The sequence below is a fragment of the Castanea sativa genome, chromosome 4 (genome assembly GCF_040712315.1).
Source record: "Castanea sativa cultivar Marrone di Chiusa Pesio chromosome 4, ASM4071231v1".
NCBI lineage: Eukaryota > Viridiplantae > Streptophyta > Magnoliopsida > Fagales > Fagaceae > Castanea > Castanea sativa.
This window is the reverse complement of record NC_134016.1, coordinates 27,979,338-27,997,502: the sequence shown is the minus strand read 5'-3', so window position 1 is coordinate 27,997,502 and position 18,165 is coordinate 27,979,338. Positions and strand designations below refer to the sequence as shown.

At 31.9% G+C, this 18,165-nt stretch overlaps 1 protein-coding gene across 1 annotated transcript; it reads left to right on the top strand.

Annotated features, from left to right (window-relative positions):
* The first annotated feature begins 3,375 nt into the window (after positions 1-3,375).
* On the top strand, positions 3,376-9,504 carry LOC142632298 (protein DETOXIFICATION 16-like). Its single transcript, XM_075806736.1, has 8 exons — positions 3,376-3,669; positions 7,100-7,644; positions 7,775-7,861; positions 8,005-8,061; positions 8,524-8,762; positions 8,915-9,033; positions 9,126-9,212; positions 9,329-9,504. The coding sequence occupies exons 1-8, from the start codon at positions 3,376-3,378 to the stop codon at positions 9,389-9,391; spliced, it is 1,491 nt and encodes a 496-aa protein (XP_075662851.1). The 3' UTR covers positions 9,392-9,504.
* The last annotated feature ends 8,661 nt before the right edge of the window (positions 9,505-18,165 follow it).

The following is an 18,165-nucleotide window of genomic DNA, read 5'->3' as shown; positions in this document are numbered from 1 at the left end:
CAAGAGATCAAAGTGTTGATCTTGACCACCCACCTCTATAAATTAGTTGTATTGGGCTTCCATCCAAACCCAGCCTCATTTGGGTTGGGCTTGGCTGATTTTTTTGCCCCTACAAATATTATTATGTGAAAATGACATATTTTTACTTTTGCGTGCATTCTCTTTCTCTTAATTTTTGAATCCGGTTGATCTTCCAACTACTATAAAGCTTAATTTGGCATTCTTAGTTTTAGATCTACAACGTTTCCAAGGTCAAAGCCTTTCATTTCTCCAAGAAGCCTTTTTGCTCTGAATATGCATAAACTACTAGAACATGAGAGGAATTGAGTGTGTAAATACGGCATGCATTGTGGATGCTCGAAAAAGTATTGCTTTAGGGGAGATAGGAGAAGGAAGTCCCTCTTGAGTTTCCCTTTTCTTTTTTCGGTTTCCACATTGAGTGCTTGACAATGTGTTGCATGTGTGTATGTGTTACTAGGGTGAGAAGTGGGTGTGGCCGTGTGGGATTGTGTGAGTCTCTTTACTTATTATATTTTAAGAAGTCTTAACTAACCATTGGTTTTATTCTAAGTGTCCTTGGTCACCTATTTATTTAATTCATTTTAATTACTAAATTAACTAAAAACCAATTTCAAAGGTTCCTAAGTTAATTGAGGTAACTTGTATATATTGGGCGGCCCCTTCATTAGGATCCTAATGCCACCTCATCTTTCTTCTAGAAGGCCCCCCACTCTTGCTTTCCCAATTTTGCCATTTTCCGACCATATTTTTGTGCTGCTATTTGGAGGTTTTTGGAAGCTCAAATTTCTTCAAACTAGACATTTTTGGAAAGATATAGATGTCTAGTTTTCCTAGGTTCTAACCTTTATGCAATTTGGAGCTACGGTCACTAAGATATCACTCTTTGAAAGAAGGTGGCATAGTGCAAAATTTTGTGTAGCACTTTTTTTGGAAAATTAATTCCTCCTAATTTGAAGGGGATATTGTCAAACCTTTATTTTAAAGTAGCTAATCCATCATACTTTAATGTGGTATATGCCTTTCACACATGCTGTGGTTGGAATAATGTTTATTGTGTGAAAATGCCCTCCAAAATAACCTTTTAACTTGACTTATAATTGAAAGTCTTTTTAATCAAAATTTTGATGTTTTTATGATATCTTATTTGTTTTAACTCCGCTTTTGGTTTTTGAATTTTCATTTTAAAGGGGTTCATGACTTTTAAGATGGAAAAAAAAAAAATTTATCTCAATTGTATGGTTGGATTTTTGGTCAACTTCTTGACTAGTTCCAATTAGGGCTAGTCAACATTAGTCAAACTTAGCCAAAATTGGCAAATTTGAGATTTTGAGCTCTTGGATCATTAAAATGATTTATTCAACATCTAATCAAGATAAAAAGGATTTTTTTTTTCATATAATTCTCTATTTTTTACATCTAAAAATACGATTTTTGCTTTATAGGGATTAATCGGCCGTACAAAATTCAATACAAAATATTTTAATCAAACTCTTTAACACTTGGGCAAGAAATAGGCTGTGCGCAAGTAATGAATTTTTTTATTATTTATTTTTTTGTATTTTTGCTTATTTTTCACATCTGATATCCATGTATGACTACTATATATATATATATATATATATATATATATATATATATATATATGTGTGTGTGTGTGTGTGTGTGTGTGTTGGTACAATATGTACTTTGATCTGGCTGCTAGATGTTTTGATCAATCTTGGTCAAAATCGGTCAAGCCATGAATTTTTTGAATTTGACCTAATTTGGTTAATTTTCACAAAGCTGGAGCAATTAAAGTTGGTAGGTTTATCCGACTAATCTTTTGACTCAAATTTTGTACTCAATTGGAAATGGTTTTTGGTAGGGGACAGGGAGGAATGGGGTTAGTGACAATGGCATTGTCTTTACGATAATATTGTTGTAAAAAGCCATTATTATTGAAAACGTTGTCAGCTGCATGGGCTTCAAATAAGTTGATAAAGTTCACCATGCATGTGAGGACGAACAACATGGACATGGGTTTCATGGATCACTCAACATACTACCTATCTTCATCAATATTTCACTTTTCCAAAATTTTCTCCAGTACTTGTTCATGTGATTAAATAGTATTTCATCTTCAGCCTTATAATGACTAGACAACCAGGCCAGGGTAGGGATACTACTAACTAACACTTGCTCACGTGAATTTTATTTTTATGTTTGTTGCCCAAACATAACTCTAATGGTCTGTTTGGATTGAGGGAGATTGAGGAGGAGTAGAGTAAAATAATATAAATTTGGTCCAAAATTAGTCTATTTTTAGCTAACTTTACTCTACTCCCCTTCACTTTCCCTCATTCTCTCCTTTATCAAACAAGTCCTAAAAGACTAGTTTAAAGCTTTTTAACATCTCTATATAATTGGAAATCTCTTAGCACTTAACACTAATTATCTATCAAACAAACAATGGGATATTCCGCAAAATTATTATTTAAAGGCACATGTAGTCTTATTAGCTGATCCTAAATTGGTGCTGGTTTGTCCCTTGGGGATGAGTCTCTGTCTTCTTCAGCCAAACGTGTCTCAGTTGCCAATGCCATGTGACATAAAAATATAAATTCAACAAAATTTGTCCTTGTACACTCATTGCTTCTACTCCGTCACATGAAGTGAATCGAGGTTTCATTTTGACAGGGAAAGAATCTCTTTGTTAACAATTAATAGTGTAATACCACCGCTAGGTATTTGTCCATACGCACATGTTCTCATAAGTATAATTTCCTAGGAGGCTAGGACAGGTTCTCGTAGCCTTAAATTATAAGAAATAATGTTGGCATGCCTCTAAACAGGAATGGCTGGCATAGAAGAAGAAAAACAAAGGATCCAGAAAGTTTCAAACTTTTTTTCTTTGTTTTTAGTGTAGTTAAGATCCAAGTTCCAGTTAACAAAAGATTTTAAAATTTGACTTACTTCGGGTACTTTTTTAATTAAACATGTCCTTTTATTTTAAATATACAATGGCAAGTGATATTGAGTTTTATTTTTCACTTTTTATTTAATTAGTAGATAACTTGACAATTTCCCAATAAAACAAAAAGAGATTTCAGGTAAAAAAATATTGGAAGTGTTCTAAATCCAAAATTTTATAATCAGTTAATCAATTATACTTTTAAATGATGTGATTTATTTTTTAAGTGAGATGAATGCATTTTGGCACATGTTATTCTTGCAGAACATATTATAGTGTCCTTTATAAACGTTTGAATGCAACGTCTCGATCTTGTTCAGCCGAAAAAAAAGAGTAATATCTCTCTCTCTCTCTCTCTCTCTCTCTCTCTCTCTCTCTCTCTTGCTAGGAGAAGGAAGTAGTAAATGGCGAAAGAAGTTGAAAACATGTCTCTTAATTCACCATTCATTCAAATTTCTGAAGAAAACGGATTAAACTATGATAGAGAGAGAAGCAGTGAAAAGATTAGTCAGAGAAATGAGTTCTTTGTAGAGATGAAGAAACAGCTATGGTTAGCAGGGCCTCTGATCACTGTAAACCTATTGTTGTACTTTTTACAAGTGATATCTCTGATGTTTGTTGGTCATCTTGGAGAGTTAGCTCTTTCTGGTGCTTCGATGGCCACGTCCTTTGCATCTGTTTCGGGTTTCAGCATATTGGTGAGTTGCGTTTATTATATAAACAGGTTTACTAGCTTTTGTTATTTTAGTTCTACTTGAACCTTTAACTCCTTTGTCTTTCTCTACGATATTGTTTTGTAAATTTCAGCAACCGGTAGTGCGATTCTAGTTTCACAGTATGAATAGGTCAGGACTCAATATCTTCATAAATATTAATTGACCTCATTTTAAAGAATTTTTTTTTTTAATAATTCAATTGTTGCAGAGAGGGAGGAGAGATGTGAAACTTAGATGTCTCTAATGGAAACAATAGAAAATATTGGTTGAACTAAAATCCAACTGTTGGATGTTAGATGTCAATTGTATTTATATTTTGAAAATTCAATTGTTGAATTACATGTTTTATATGTTCTTAACATGCATGCTAATTTTTATACTAATTGAACATAATTTACCATTCGATCCAAAATTTTGTAAGTATAGAGAATATATGAAGATTGTGTAATCCAGTGGTGGATTTATCAAAATTCACATCTAATAAAAAAATATTAGGTATTATAATATTACATAAAGTTAATTATACAAGGTGTAACTTTAACCCAATCCTCTCTCTCTCTCTCTCTCTCTCTCTCTCTCTCTCTCTCTCTCTCTCTCTCTCTCTCTCTCTCTCTATATATATATATATATATATATATATATATATATATATAAAAGTATAACATTGATCTCAACTCCTACGCAACACAATAAGTGAAATTAATCTAATTTATAACAAATACTAAAAAATTATTATGTGGCCTAGTTAAAAGATAAAAAGGAAAAAGAAAAAAGAAAAAAAAAAGTTGTGAATATGAAAAATAGAAACATATTGGTAAGATTTATACTTTTTGCAATATATTGTCCGAGGGATTTGATAAATCGACCCACACAAGTGACTGGACCGAAACCAATCCGAAACAAATCTGATCTGGTGCTTATGGCAATCGATAGCTTCAGAATCTGATTCTAGTATTTTGAGTCTTGATTTATCTCCTTTAACACCTAAACAAACCAACCCAATTCAAAACCTGACCAAGCTCCAGCTAAATCTCAACTAGATCCGAGTTTTCCACTAGTAGGCAAATTTGGGTCGATTCGATGAGAGATCTTGCTAGATTCAACGAGATCTAGTTAAATCTCCATCAAATTTGACGAGATCTCATTAAATCTTCATGTTTTTAGTTGGAATCGCAATTGTCACCGCCTCTCTTGGTTTCGACAGAAACAAACCCAACTTGTGGAACAACTAACTCGATCCGACTTGTTGGAGTTATCACTCAACAACGAGTCCTCTGTTTTGCCACCCACTAGAATCAGGTTGAGTTCGCATAGAGCCCATATTTGACCTAAACTAACCCGTGGACTTATATAAGTCAATCATATGAGATGTTAGTTAAAAGCAAATCACTAAAGAGCATAGTTGTTAAAACGTGAATTATATTGTGAATTGGTTTTTGATTTTTCTGTATCATGTATCATAAGATACACAAACAATTTATAAAATTATTAAAAATTATAGATATACATATATGTAAAAGGTACATTTATTATAAATTCGGAATATATTCAACTAATGACAAATTTAATCATTATTTATGTAATAATATTTAACAAAGCTAACTAAATAAATCAAATTAATACATATTTATAACATATACATTGAAATTAATTAAACTAGAAAGTGATAATACATGATATATGATCCAAAATATTAATTTATTTTCATCATCTTGATTTACCATCTCTTTTCTTGCTCTTTTATTCTAATTTTTTTTTCTTTATATTTCTTGACATTCTAACTTCTTATACTTATAACAATAATAAAAAAATAAAAAAAATTATATTTTCATTTAAAACATTATTCATAGAAATGAAAAAATAGAAAATAAATTTGTAAATATGAAAGTGAAATGTCAAGGGGGGTAATCCAAATTTTGTAAAAGAAAGAGAAGAGAGGGGGAAAAAAAACTCATGAACCTATTATTTTATTAGACTTAATAAAGTATCTTGAGGTTGAATCATAATGACATCAAAATTAATTTAATAATAATTAAAATAAAAATAAAGTTATTTAAATGATAAAAATTAACAAAATTTCACTAAAAATATCTAAAACAATTTAAACAACTTTCAAATGAATTTTCACCATTTTTATAAAGTTAATAGAAAATAAAAATGCATAAACAAGTATAAAAAAAATTGAGTTTAGTAATATTTCAAATAAAAAAAATTTAGTCTAGAATAAAATCATATTCAACATAAATTTATAAATTGCACATTCTCATTTAAAAGTATAATTCTTGAACCACTAATAAAATTATCATATAATAATAGATTGAGAGGGAGGTAATATGATAAATTGAAAAACTATAATCTAAACTCAAAATAAATATAATATGAAATCTAAGAATGACACAACAAAGGAGTTTGGCTTGGTGGTTAGTGAGTCAGTATGAACATTATAAAAGCTTTATGATTACTTTGCTTGCATTCTAAGTAGATTTACATACAATGAAGTTGGATTAAAGTTATATAACAGAATTGGACCCTAACTATTATTGGATCTTAATATCTTTAACAAGATTAAAATCTAACTCAAAAATAATCTGTTACCCACTCATTGTAGTGGCCACAACTTTAGAATCATTTTATAGATTTTTCTCCACGAACAAACTCATCACACTCAAAGGAAAGCATTTTCTAATTGTTTTGGCTCTAGAAGGTTTAACTCTTACTATGGTAGTATTATATATAGTAGCTTCTCACTCTCAAAATTGTGAAATAAAGGTTCTTTATATATATGAATAATATTTTTAGACATTAGGTCAGCAAATTCAGTTTTCTAATGTTTCGGTTGAGCAAGCACGTAGTGAAGGTCGAGTGAATTTAATATTTTAGTTTTTTTCGATGGAAGGTGATGTAAAGGTCTTAAGAACTCTTTGTTTTGAGTTCGCTTGCTAGCAATTGAGTCTTCTAAAGCTTGATATCTTCAATGTTACTCCTAAACTCAACTTAGTAATTATGTAAATACAACACTCACTGACACTTATTTTGACACAAGAATTAGCCAACACAAACTTAAGACCACACGCTCATTTCGAACAAAGAGATGTTATATATGCGCGCGTGCACCACTTGATCTTAAGTTATTTTGTAGCTCTATAACTATTTGTTGTCTGAATTTTTTTTTTTTTTTTTTTTTTCACATTTTTGTGTACGTGTTCATTTTTTCTTAATTATAGAAGAAGATGACTAATTGGAAGGTACACCATCCTTGGAAATTAAGTATATGCAAAATTTGTTACACAATTTTATCATCATTCATATTATATTATTTTCTCTTCTAGTTTCAAAGGCAGTGTTAGAAGAAAACTCCTTAAAGTGGCAGTTTTTTGAAACATTTTTTTTTCCTGTTCTGGTTTGAAATAAGTATGGAATGTCAAGTGCATTGGATACCCTATGTGGCCAATCAAATGGAGCAAAGAAGCATCATATGTTGGGCATACACATGCAAGGAGCCGTGTTTGTTGTTCTCCTTGTAAGCATACCCCTTGCTATCATCTTGGAAAACACAGGGACCATTCTAATTAAATTAGGCCAAGATCCTGAGATATCAGAAGCAGCTGGAATATATGCTTCTTGCATGACCCCAGTTCTCTTTGCCTATGGTATTCTTCAGTGCCTTGTCAGATTCTTACAAACTCAGAACATTGTGTTTCCAATGATGCTATGCTCTGGAATTACAACTATACTTCATTTCCTTGTGTGTTGGATTTTGGTATTCAAATCCAGCCTTGGATATAGAGGAGCTGCCTTCGCGATTTCTATCTCTTATTGGATTAATGCAGTATTGTTAGCATTATATATCAAGTTCTCTTCTTCCTGCACAAAAACATGGACAGGATTTTCAAAGGATGCTTTGCACAATATTCCCACTTTTGTTAAACTTGCTATTCCTTCGGCTATTATGGTCTGGTAAGTTCTGCAGCCCACAGAGTAATATGACAATTAATATGTTATACTAAATATACTATGTTTACATGTAATTGCAAAAAGTTACTAGTTGTTTCCAAGATTTTAATACGATTTAACATTATTTGTACAGCATGGCAACATGGTCGTTTGAAATGGTTGTTCTCCTATCTGGTTTTCTTCCTAATCCAAAGTTAGAAACTTCTGTACTTTCTATCAGGTTCTGGTTGAATCCAAGGATAAGTCAATTCACTAATTCAAGTTCAACTTTATATATAATATTTTTCTTCTTTGAAATTTAATTGTTTTTGGTAAATTCTACGAAATTGTTTCCTAACAGATTTGTTTGTATGTTTGTCACAGCCTTAATACTGCTGCAATTGTTTGGATGATTCCCTACGGGTTCAGCGGTGTTGTGAGGTCCGCCATGCTAAACTGCATAGATTGATCATGATACTCTCCATTTGATAGAAAATGAAAATAATTCATTTCACGGCTAAGATTTTATTCATGAATTTAACACAAAAAAAAAAAAAAGGTGTCATGTCATTTAAATTTTAAATAATGTGGTATTATATACATTTTTGAAATTTTAAAGTTTTATCTATGTCATAGTTGATCAATTTCAAATGGTTATGAGATTATGTTTTAATTTTTATCATTTTTAACTACTTCCCATGCTTTATCTTGTGTATACAATATATACACAAATTTAGGAAGTGTTTATTACACACTGTGTGGATCCACACGTGTATAACATGTTTTCCTAAAAATTTATGATTGAAATTACAGTCTAAAACATTGTCTCCTAGGGTTCTTACATTGTTTGATTTTGTCATTGAACACTTTTTTTTTTTTTTGGTGTCTCTTTAATATGTACAGTACTCGGGTGTCAAACGAATTAGGAGCTGGAAATGCAGAAGGTGCATGTCTAGCAGTACGTGTTGTCTTTTTCATTGCCACTATTGAAGGCGTTGTTGTGGGATTGGTCATGATATTAATACGAAACATTTGGGGCTATGCCTATAGTAATGAAGTGGAAGTGGTCAGACATGTAGCAAACATAATGCCGATACTTGCAACATCCAACTTCTTAGATGGACTCCAAGGTGTTCTTTCAGGTTTTCTATATATCCTCACCCTTTACTATTTGGTACTAATTAACATGTTACTATCTTATGTTTAGGCCTCTTACCCATAACAAATAAAAAGGGAATTTGTTTCTAGGATTTGTTTGTTTCTATGACAATGAAGTTATTATGTCAACAATTAGGCACTGCTAGAGGATGTGGTTGGCAAAATATTGGTGCGTGTGTAAATTTTGGATCATATTATTTAGTGGGAATCCCATCAGCTATTCTATTAGCTTTTATCTTCAAATTGGGTGGAAAGGTAAGAAACATCTCCAACAATTATAATCATTATTTGTTCATAAGATGATCATTGTCTTGTATTCTCTGACTATGATCCAAATGTTCAAATAGGGGCTCTGGTTCGGAATCATATGTGCACTTATTGTCCAATTGTCATCTCTTTTAACCATTACCATGCGCACTAACTGGAAGCATGAAGTGAGAATCTATTTTTCTAATCTCTCTCTCTCTCTCTCTCTCTCTCTCTCTCTCATACAATCAATTTTTGTTTTTAATTTATTATCTAATTGAGACAATGTGTCTTTCTTATTTAGGCAAAGAAGGCTACAGAGAGAGTTCATGGCTCAGCAATTCATCCAGATGCAGTTTTAAGTTGATTTATAATCACATCAATAGTAGAAAAAAAAGAAAAAAAAGAAAAAAGAAAAAAAAAAAGGAAGTTGTCACGAACTGAGTTAAGAAATGCAAGATGCCATATAATTTATTATTTCTTAGATATTGATGTGAGGGCAAGAAATATACCAATCTTGCTACATGCTATATGCAAGGTTGTCAAAATCAGGATCTTACGTAAAATCGTGAGAGGTAGGTGTGATCGTAAAATCCTACATATTTTCAAATTTAAAGCAAAAAATACATTGATAATGACTTTGTATGTTGAATAATCATGTAAATTGTAAATTTATCTATAAAAACAAAGATTTGTATCGTATAATGCAATTTGCATGTCATACATCGCTTCGTCTGTACTAACAAAACAAATATATCTAAGTTTTAATTTAATGCATCTAAAAAGTTAAATAAATATTTAATTAGCAACCAAATACCAAAATATTTATCAACACATATGAAAATATTTTCCAAATTCTAAGTTCCATGTTCCATATTTAAAATCCAAAATAAGTTATCAAATGGAAAGTAGCTAACTAAAATATGAAATTCAAAAGCAAGATGAATATTAAGGTGAAGTGAATCTCATTTTAGGTGTTAGGTTAATATGGCTAGACCCGGTTAATTAATTCACTTACCCAAATTAATTAACTAGGTTAAATTGCATCCAAATTATGAAGACACCAACAAATCACCAAATAAATTGAATGCAGTGGAAATTAAATTAACACGGTAATTTGTTGACAAAGGGGAAAAATCTCTTGCAAGGCAAAAACTTTACTGGGTGATTTTAAGGTCATCGCTCCCAAGAATCCATTAGTCAACAATCAAGCTGTTATAAGTATAAGGAATCTTACCACTACCCTAGCTTATCCCAAAATACCAACCTATAGTTGATCCTTTGCTTCAAATCTTTAATTTGTGACTAACCCTTTTGCATGGATCTTAGTACATGACTAACTCTAATAACTTGAATGGATGTTGTTAGCTGCAATGTTCTTCACTTCATCAACAATGAAAATCATGAAGCACTTGGTTACAAAATCCTATAGTGTACAAACGCAGTAGCTTTTCATAGAGAAAATAAAGCTCTTGGTCTCTGTATCCATGTGTGAAGGCTCTTAAAATAAGTTTTATATATGTCTAGGGTTGTAAGAAAAGAAACTCTAAACAAGTACATAAGCTTCTCGATAGATCGAGCTTCTTATTTAGTCTCGATTACAGTATTTTTTGAGCTATTTGTCAAAACTTAGTGAAATAGTTTTTCTTTATTTGTTTCTTGAATCAATCTTCATGTCTTTAATACGAACACTTGATATGCTTGAACAACATATTTCTTGATGTATTAAACCCAACTTAGATCTACCTAATTACAAGTAAAGTGCATTTTGTCAAAAGATTAGCCTATTACATAAAAGTATGACCCTAACAATCTCTTTCTTTAGTAATCTGTGACAAAACCACAAACACAATTATGAGAGAAGTATAAAATAACAATCTCCATAAGTATTATACAGAAGTACAAAAGTCTAACTATTACTATGAATTCTTGAAAAACTTTGCAAGAGAAGAATTCATGGTATAAGAGACTTGCAATCTTTCTTATCGGAAACACTTAAACAAGATCCATCAAGGCATTAGTGTGAAATGTAGATCAGTTATATAAAAGAAGAGACATATGCTTGAAGAGAGAGAAGAAACAATACATATGAGATAAAGGTGAAGAAACATATACATCATATATATATATATATATATACACATATCAAGAAGTACAATAATGTATGTAAAAGTGGTCACAAGACCATGGTATATGTAAGTGAGAAAAGAAATACAACAAAACCTTACTACATTACTCAAAGAACTCTCCCTCTAACTTGTCTATCCCTATGCTAGCTCTCCTCCTAACAACATTACTACTCTCATATACAAAACTACTCCCCCTTTTTTGTCACGAAAGACAAAGGGTGAATCACTAAGAGGCAGTCATCTCATCATCAATCTTAGAGCTAGAAGCATCATCATCCGAAGAAGACACCTCAGCAGGCTCGGGTGTGGAGGAGTAAAACCACCAAGGCGAGACTAGCAACGAGCGATGCGACCAATCTTGGTGTTCATCTAACACATCTCATCGGAAAGATGGTCAAGACGACTATCGAAAACAGCACACATAAGTTGAAGTTGATCCATGATGGCAGCGAGAGAGACCTCTACTCTAGAAGAAGAAGGAGTAGATGAGGAAGAGAGTCAAGAAGCAGAGGCAGCATCTGTCGAAGTAGACTCCACATGAGGCCGTTTGGCAGCTAGCTGATGGCATCCATGGCATAGAAAGGAGTAGAGAGAGGAATGGTGACGTGCACGTATGAGAGGACGCGGGTGATAACGGGATTTTGAAAACAAATTTCAAATCTGATTTTTGTTTTAGGAAGAGAATAGGATTTTGACAAATAAATTCAGATTTGATTTTTGACTCGGAAAATAATAGAAATTTTGAAAACAGATTTTAGATCCGATTTTTGTTTTAGAATAAGGTTTTGAAAAAAAAATTTAGATCTAATTTTTGTTTTAGGAAGAGAATAGGATTTTGAAAAATAAACTTAGATCTGATTTTTGTTTTTAGGAAAAGAATAAGGTTTTGAAAGTAGATTCAGGTCTGATTTATAACCATATGCATTACCTAACTACATGAAAAAAAAAAAAAAAAAAAACACTTGCACATAAACAGACATTCATAATATATTCACTAGAAAGAAAAATCAAAACCAACAAAAGAAAGAACATGTTAGAATAGGCATGGAGAATTGAATTAGTTTCATAGACATGAAAATAAAAAGGATGGAAACTTACCTGCATCAATGCATCAAAGAATTTTACAAGGGAATGGGGAAATCACTTTAGAGTTAGAGAAAGGGTAAGTTTCTCTAAGTTCTAAAGAGATTGTACTTAATAGAAAAGAAAGTCCTAAAGTTGAACTTCTAGAATTTCTTTTACGTTAAGAGCAGAGGGGTGCTGAATTCTGATTTTAATTCTATATTTATAGAGGTGTTATGCTTAAAAAATAAGCTAGGTCTGTTCAAATACGAGTTAGGTCGAATTTTTATCCCTAAAAAATCGGATCTAATGCGTTTTAACCTGATCTAAGAATTTTTGGGTCGGGCCTCAAGGTTGTGCCAATCGACAGTGTGGAAGTGTCGATCGGCACTCTTGAGCGTTGGGCCCATTTTTCTCTTTGGTTCAATTTGGACTCTTTTTTAGGGATTTTCGGAGTCAAGAATTGCACTTGGACGTCTTTTAAACTTGTATTTCAAAATAAATCCCTTTTAATTTGATAATCAGGTCCTTAAAATAATAATTTTTTTGAAAGATAATTATTTTAAAAAATTTAATTATCAACAACTCCCTTATTATCTAATTATCCATTTTATTCTTATGCAACCAAGCTTATTTTTTATCAAATCCAACAACCAATCACATAAATTACTTAATTAATTTTAATTGTTGACCAATCATATTCAATTAATCACACGTGATTAGCTTCACCCACATAAAATACATGCAAACCGTGAAAACTTGATCTTATGATATCTTTTAATTCGACAGTCTGATTTGGGAATCGAGCATATCGTTGCGATCATTAGAGTCTCAAGATCATTTTTATTATATGTGATGAATGATTTGATACATGAAATGCAATTATGATTTTTGGGTATTCGGAGTGATCATTTTAGTCATCTTCCAAGATTAAATTATGGTTGTAAAATTGAGTGTCTACTATATTGAAACAGGATAGATTCAAATACATTTGGAGTCAAACCTTTACCCATAAACAGGAACCATTACGTAGATTTGTTAGCAAACAAAGGCCAAAGGGGTATCTTTTAGATAATTTTTTATCAATTTACTGAATCATCCTCCCTTATTTAAGCCAATTATTGGCAATGCTAAGTGTGTTGTTTACCTCACTATTTTGTACTTGATCTTTTTTTTAGTAATTTAATCCACCCGTTAGAAGGGGGGCCGGAAGAGGAGGGGGGGGGGGGGGTGTTGGTGGGAGGGAATTTTGTTTACTGTTAAAAGTTTCGAGTTGTCAAGCGCAAGTGCATTGTCAATTTCGCTTCGAGTGGCTAGCATCGACTAGAATTGCCTTTTTGTTCCATATTCCAAATTGCATCCGTTGACTTGATCATTTCACCTTTCACTCAAATACAAATGAATCTTGTATCTTCTTTCTTCAGGCCAAACAAATGAAGAATAGTAAATAAAATAAATAAATAACTAAACGCCCTAACCAATTGAGCAAGGTTTTGGTTCACTCTTTATGATTCCAATATGGCAATAGAACACAATTTTTTTAAATTAAAAATTGTTCCCTGTTGTAAGAAGTTAGAGGGCAATAAACTTAGGTGTGGTTAAAGGGAAATCAACTTTAGAAAAAAAAATATTAAAGTTTAATTGATGTCTTTAGGGCAATTATTAAAGATAATAGAAATGTCTAATCTACTTTAGATAACAAAATAGTAAAAGTGAAAAAAAGCTAGACTTTTTTTTTAAAAAAAAATTAATGGGAAGTGGCTTAACAGTGTCTGAAAAAGGTTTGTCTACAATGAAAATTTGAGCTTAAAAATTGTCTTTAAGGCACTCAATAGTAAGACCTGTGTATTTATTTTATTTTTGGTATCTCAAACCAGATATTTTAAAATAAGAAAGTCATATTTAGTGGTCAGAAGAGCACATCCACGATTAGAAAACTATGAACTGTGGTTGGTAAATCTGTGATAGTGATTTTTTTTTTTTTTTTTTAACATATATAGCTCCATAAAATAATATAAAGTGGCTTCTCTTTACTCTCCGGGGACACTGCTTTGCGAAAAAAATTGGAGCATATGCAATTGTGCATTCCTGGATAACTCCACAGCCTGAAATCTTATGGTACTACAATATGCTTAGTTCTGTTCCAAGACACGCTTCACCAAACATGATTGAAGCAGTTTATAGGATCCAGTTTAATAGAACAAGCAGAACCTATATTTATGCATGTTGCAAAGTGACTTAGATTCAAGTCACAGTAAAACATCTAAACTTACCGGAATAGATAGTAGCATAGCATGCAGTTAAGATTACTGCTTTGTTACTTTAGCTTTATAGTTTTGGAGGACTATATATACGAAGGAGCTTTGATGGCCTAACAACAAAACAGTTAGCCCCAAGAGTTTTGTAGTTTAACTTATACCTATTGGTTCTTCCAACAGAAACATCCATGATTCAAATTTTCCTTTCCCTAATTATCGAATAAAAAAAACCCAATAGAGCCAAGGGGAGGGTGGTTAATGAAAATGAACTGTGATTGCATATTGTCTTTTAGGGAACGTTTCGCTGCAGCACTACTAACCACTACCAAGGACAAAAATTAACTCCAGTTATTAATAATAAGACAAAGCTCTCCATTCAATAATCCATTGCATTAGCGCATTAGATTGACACAATCTTGACCAGTGATCGTTTTTAAACATGACATATATGTGTTTGCTTTAATAGTAAAACTGCTATCAATCAATTAAGTAAGGATGAGTATGACTGCCATCAATCAATTTAGTTTAAGATATTTTTATAAAAACAATAACAAATAGATAATGACAACTGTATAAAGATAAAATTTTTATACAAACTTAATAAAATAATAATGTCACGCCAATTCACATTGACAATAGATAATAATAACTAGTAATAAACTATCATATAACGATTTCAAAATATAAAAACTTTTAGGTGGAAATTAAAAAATTCATGCATTTGCGGGGTTTTTTTTTTTATTTGTCAATAACTCAATGTATAGTTCATTTGTTATTAAATTTTGTTTGATTTAAATTTCTTAATCATCACTGAAAAAAAATTCTTGGAGGCACTGCTAGTGCTCTCTCATCCTTTACACTGTTTTTGGCAAAAAATGAAGAGAGGGAAGAGAAAGGAAGAGACAAGAGAGGAAAGGGAAGAGAAAGGAAAAAAAATTCCATGAAGTTGTGCGGTTTGTAAAAGATAAATGGAGATAAATATAGTTTATTGGTGGGTCCCACCATCAAAACTCTCTTCTCTCACTTTCCTTCAAAATTGGGAGCAAAGAATTTGGTGGACCATAAAGGAAAAAGAATGCCTCCATTTTCTTTCTGTTACCCCAATCCCTCCTAACCAATCAAAGGAACTTATTTCATTTCCCTTTCTCTATTTTTATTTCCTCCCCACTTTCTCCTAATGAAACAAAAGATTAATGTATTACAACAATCGAATTTGAGTGCTAGGCTCCACATATGACTTGCTTTGTAACTTAAGTAGCTGTGCACTTCACTTTCTAGCTAGGACCTCTTATTCATGATTCAAGAGGCACAATTGCACAAGGTGTTGTATTGTTGTTGTTTTTGCTAGTTGATCAACCACATGAGTAGGTGAACATTTTGTAGTTGAGGCCAAGGATATTATCCTCAGAGCAAACCAGTGATGAAAAGTAAAATGAGAAATTTATTTTTGCAAGAATGAATGAATAAAAAATGGGGTGACAAATTGATAGATTAGTCAAGCAATCTCTTATACGGTGTCCAAGAGCCCAATGACCAATTCTTTCAGAAAGAACTGTTTACCTAAGACCTAACAGGACTAAAATGCCACTTCTAGACTCACACGTCCACAAGATAACTCAGGGAAACTAGATTCTTTGAAACGTTGAGAACAACTCCTTAGTGTTCTACTTGATTATCAAATCCAGTGTTCTGATGTGATGAATACAGAGGATCCACGTATTGTGGCAACTGTAAATCACAGAGCATACTAATCAGGACAACAATCAAAGTATACTAATCAAAGAAGGGAGAAACTAGTTTCATGGCTCTGATACCAACTATATGAAAGAGTGAGTGAGGATGAGAATGAGAGGGTGTAAGAAGATCATGGAAACTGGTTAATGGCATATATTGTTAAGAACGTATAGAAGATAATATGAAAATAGGGAATGGATCACAGAACAAGATATAGCACACTAAGGGATATTATTAGATTCAACACCTTTTTTACATCAGACATAAGAGAAACATATTGTAAGGGCTTTCTTCACTCTTTGCCCATTACAAAGACACAAGATGCCTATTTATAGGCAATAATTTACAGGAGTAATTTACATTGAGAGGATAAGGAGACTCTACAGCAAATAGTAGGGGTTGGCTCATCCTTGACAAATGTCCAGGAAAGTAGAGGTCTTGAAACTGGAGCGACAAATGTCATCTTGAATCAAGGGCCTAGTTCAGTAGTGATCTTCCTCCGGATATGTTACTGACAAAGAGATAAATATCATCTGTGAGGAGAAGATAAGAACTTCTTGCATGGTTGACAAATGTCATCATAAAGTAATAGGATTATGTTTTCAACAAACATCTTGTAGGAAAAGTAGGGGCTGGTGCGATGGATGGTAACCAAAATAAAATGGAAAGTATTACGTTCACAATAATTTCATAGCATTTTTACATAAATCTTAATTATGGTTTTTAATATTTTTTATTATTTGATACTGACATCTTTTATTAGATGATTTATATAGAAATAAGTACAATATTAGGGTGCACTAAAAATATACAATCAATAGAAATTACAATTCTTCTAAAAAAAAATAGAAATCACAATTATATATGAATATTCTAATTATGCTAAAGACTCTTGTAACTTAATTAGTACCTCTCCATATAAAGTTTTTGGGAGTCTAAAAGTCAGGGAAAAGGGTTAACAGTTTTAAATCACAATTTTGTCAAAAATCTTATAGCAGACATACTTATGATTCAAATTCTCCTCTCTTTAAGTAGTGTATCAAAAAAAAAAAAAAAACAAAAACAAAATGTTAGTGCTCGAGTATTTTTTTGGTTAATGTTCTTATATCAGCATTATTTAGTACTGCTATATATATGGAAGGCCCTTTGAAACCATGCATATTAGTGCTCGAACTGTAATTGGAGCCAGTCCAAACCGATCAGATAAAGGGCCTGTTTGGATAAGCTGTTTCAAAATATGTGTTTTAAAAACTAGCGTTTTTAAAACATGAGTTTTGAAAACTCCATTTTAAAAACCACAGATAAGCGTTTGGTAAAAATGTGAAATATGCGTTTTCTATTTTTAAAGTCATATTAAGCGTTTGGATAAGCTGTTTTAAAAAATAGCTGTTTTAAAAAATAGCTGTTTTGAGTATAAATTCCAAAAAATGACTTAACTATATTGTTAAGGCCATCTTAATTTTTCTGTAATCAGAATAAGTTCTTTTGCTAAAGACCAAATCAAATTACAAACTAGTTTCTAGAAATTATAACAGGACAACAAAAAACATTTTGCTTCTCCTCTAGGACCAAGATAACCCCCAATTATTACACAACATTCTATTAAGAATTGAATTACAAATAGGTCTCTTTGTAGCCATCCTAGCTTTTACATATCTGCAAATATCTCTTACCAATTGCTCCTCTATTTAAACTACCCCATTATGTACCCTATTATTCCTTTAGATCCAGATGTTATACACCATTGCACATCAAGCCATCTGGGATTCACTAACAAGTCAACATAAAAAGCTGAATAATAGCTTCCCTTCCAAATACTAGTCAGGCTAGTCATGTGAAGGCTCACAAAACTAAAAATAATATTACAAAAAACAAAACTAAACACAATAAAAAGTTGAACTGAGCAGAAAATAGCAACAACAAGAATTAGAAAGAAGAGTTGCAGTATCTTTGGTCAC

What these genes read in the sequence shown, in the direction of transcription:
- LOC142632298 (XM_075806736.1), top strand. Translation starts at nt 3,376, where the DNA reads ATGGCGAAAGAAGTTGAAAACATGTCTCTTAATTCACCATTCATTCAA. An exon ending in GGGTTCAGCGGTGTTGTGAG is followed by an intron (nt 8,062 to 8,523) that starts GTCCGCCATGCT and finishes TAATATGTACAG; the next exon opens with TACTCGGGTGTCAAACGAAT. An exon ending in TCTTCAAATTGGGTGGAAAG is followed by an intron (nt 9,034 to 9,125) that starts GTAAGAAACATC and finishes ATGTTCAAATAG; the next exon opens with GGGCTCTGGTTCGGAATCAT.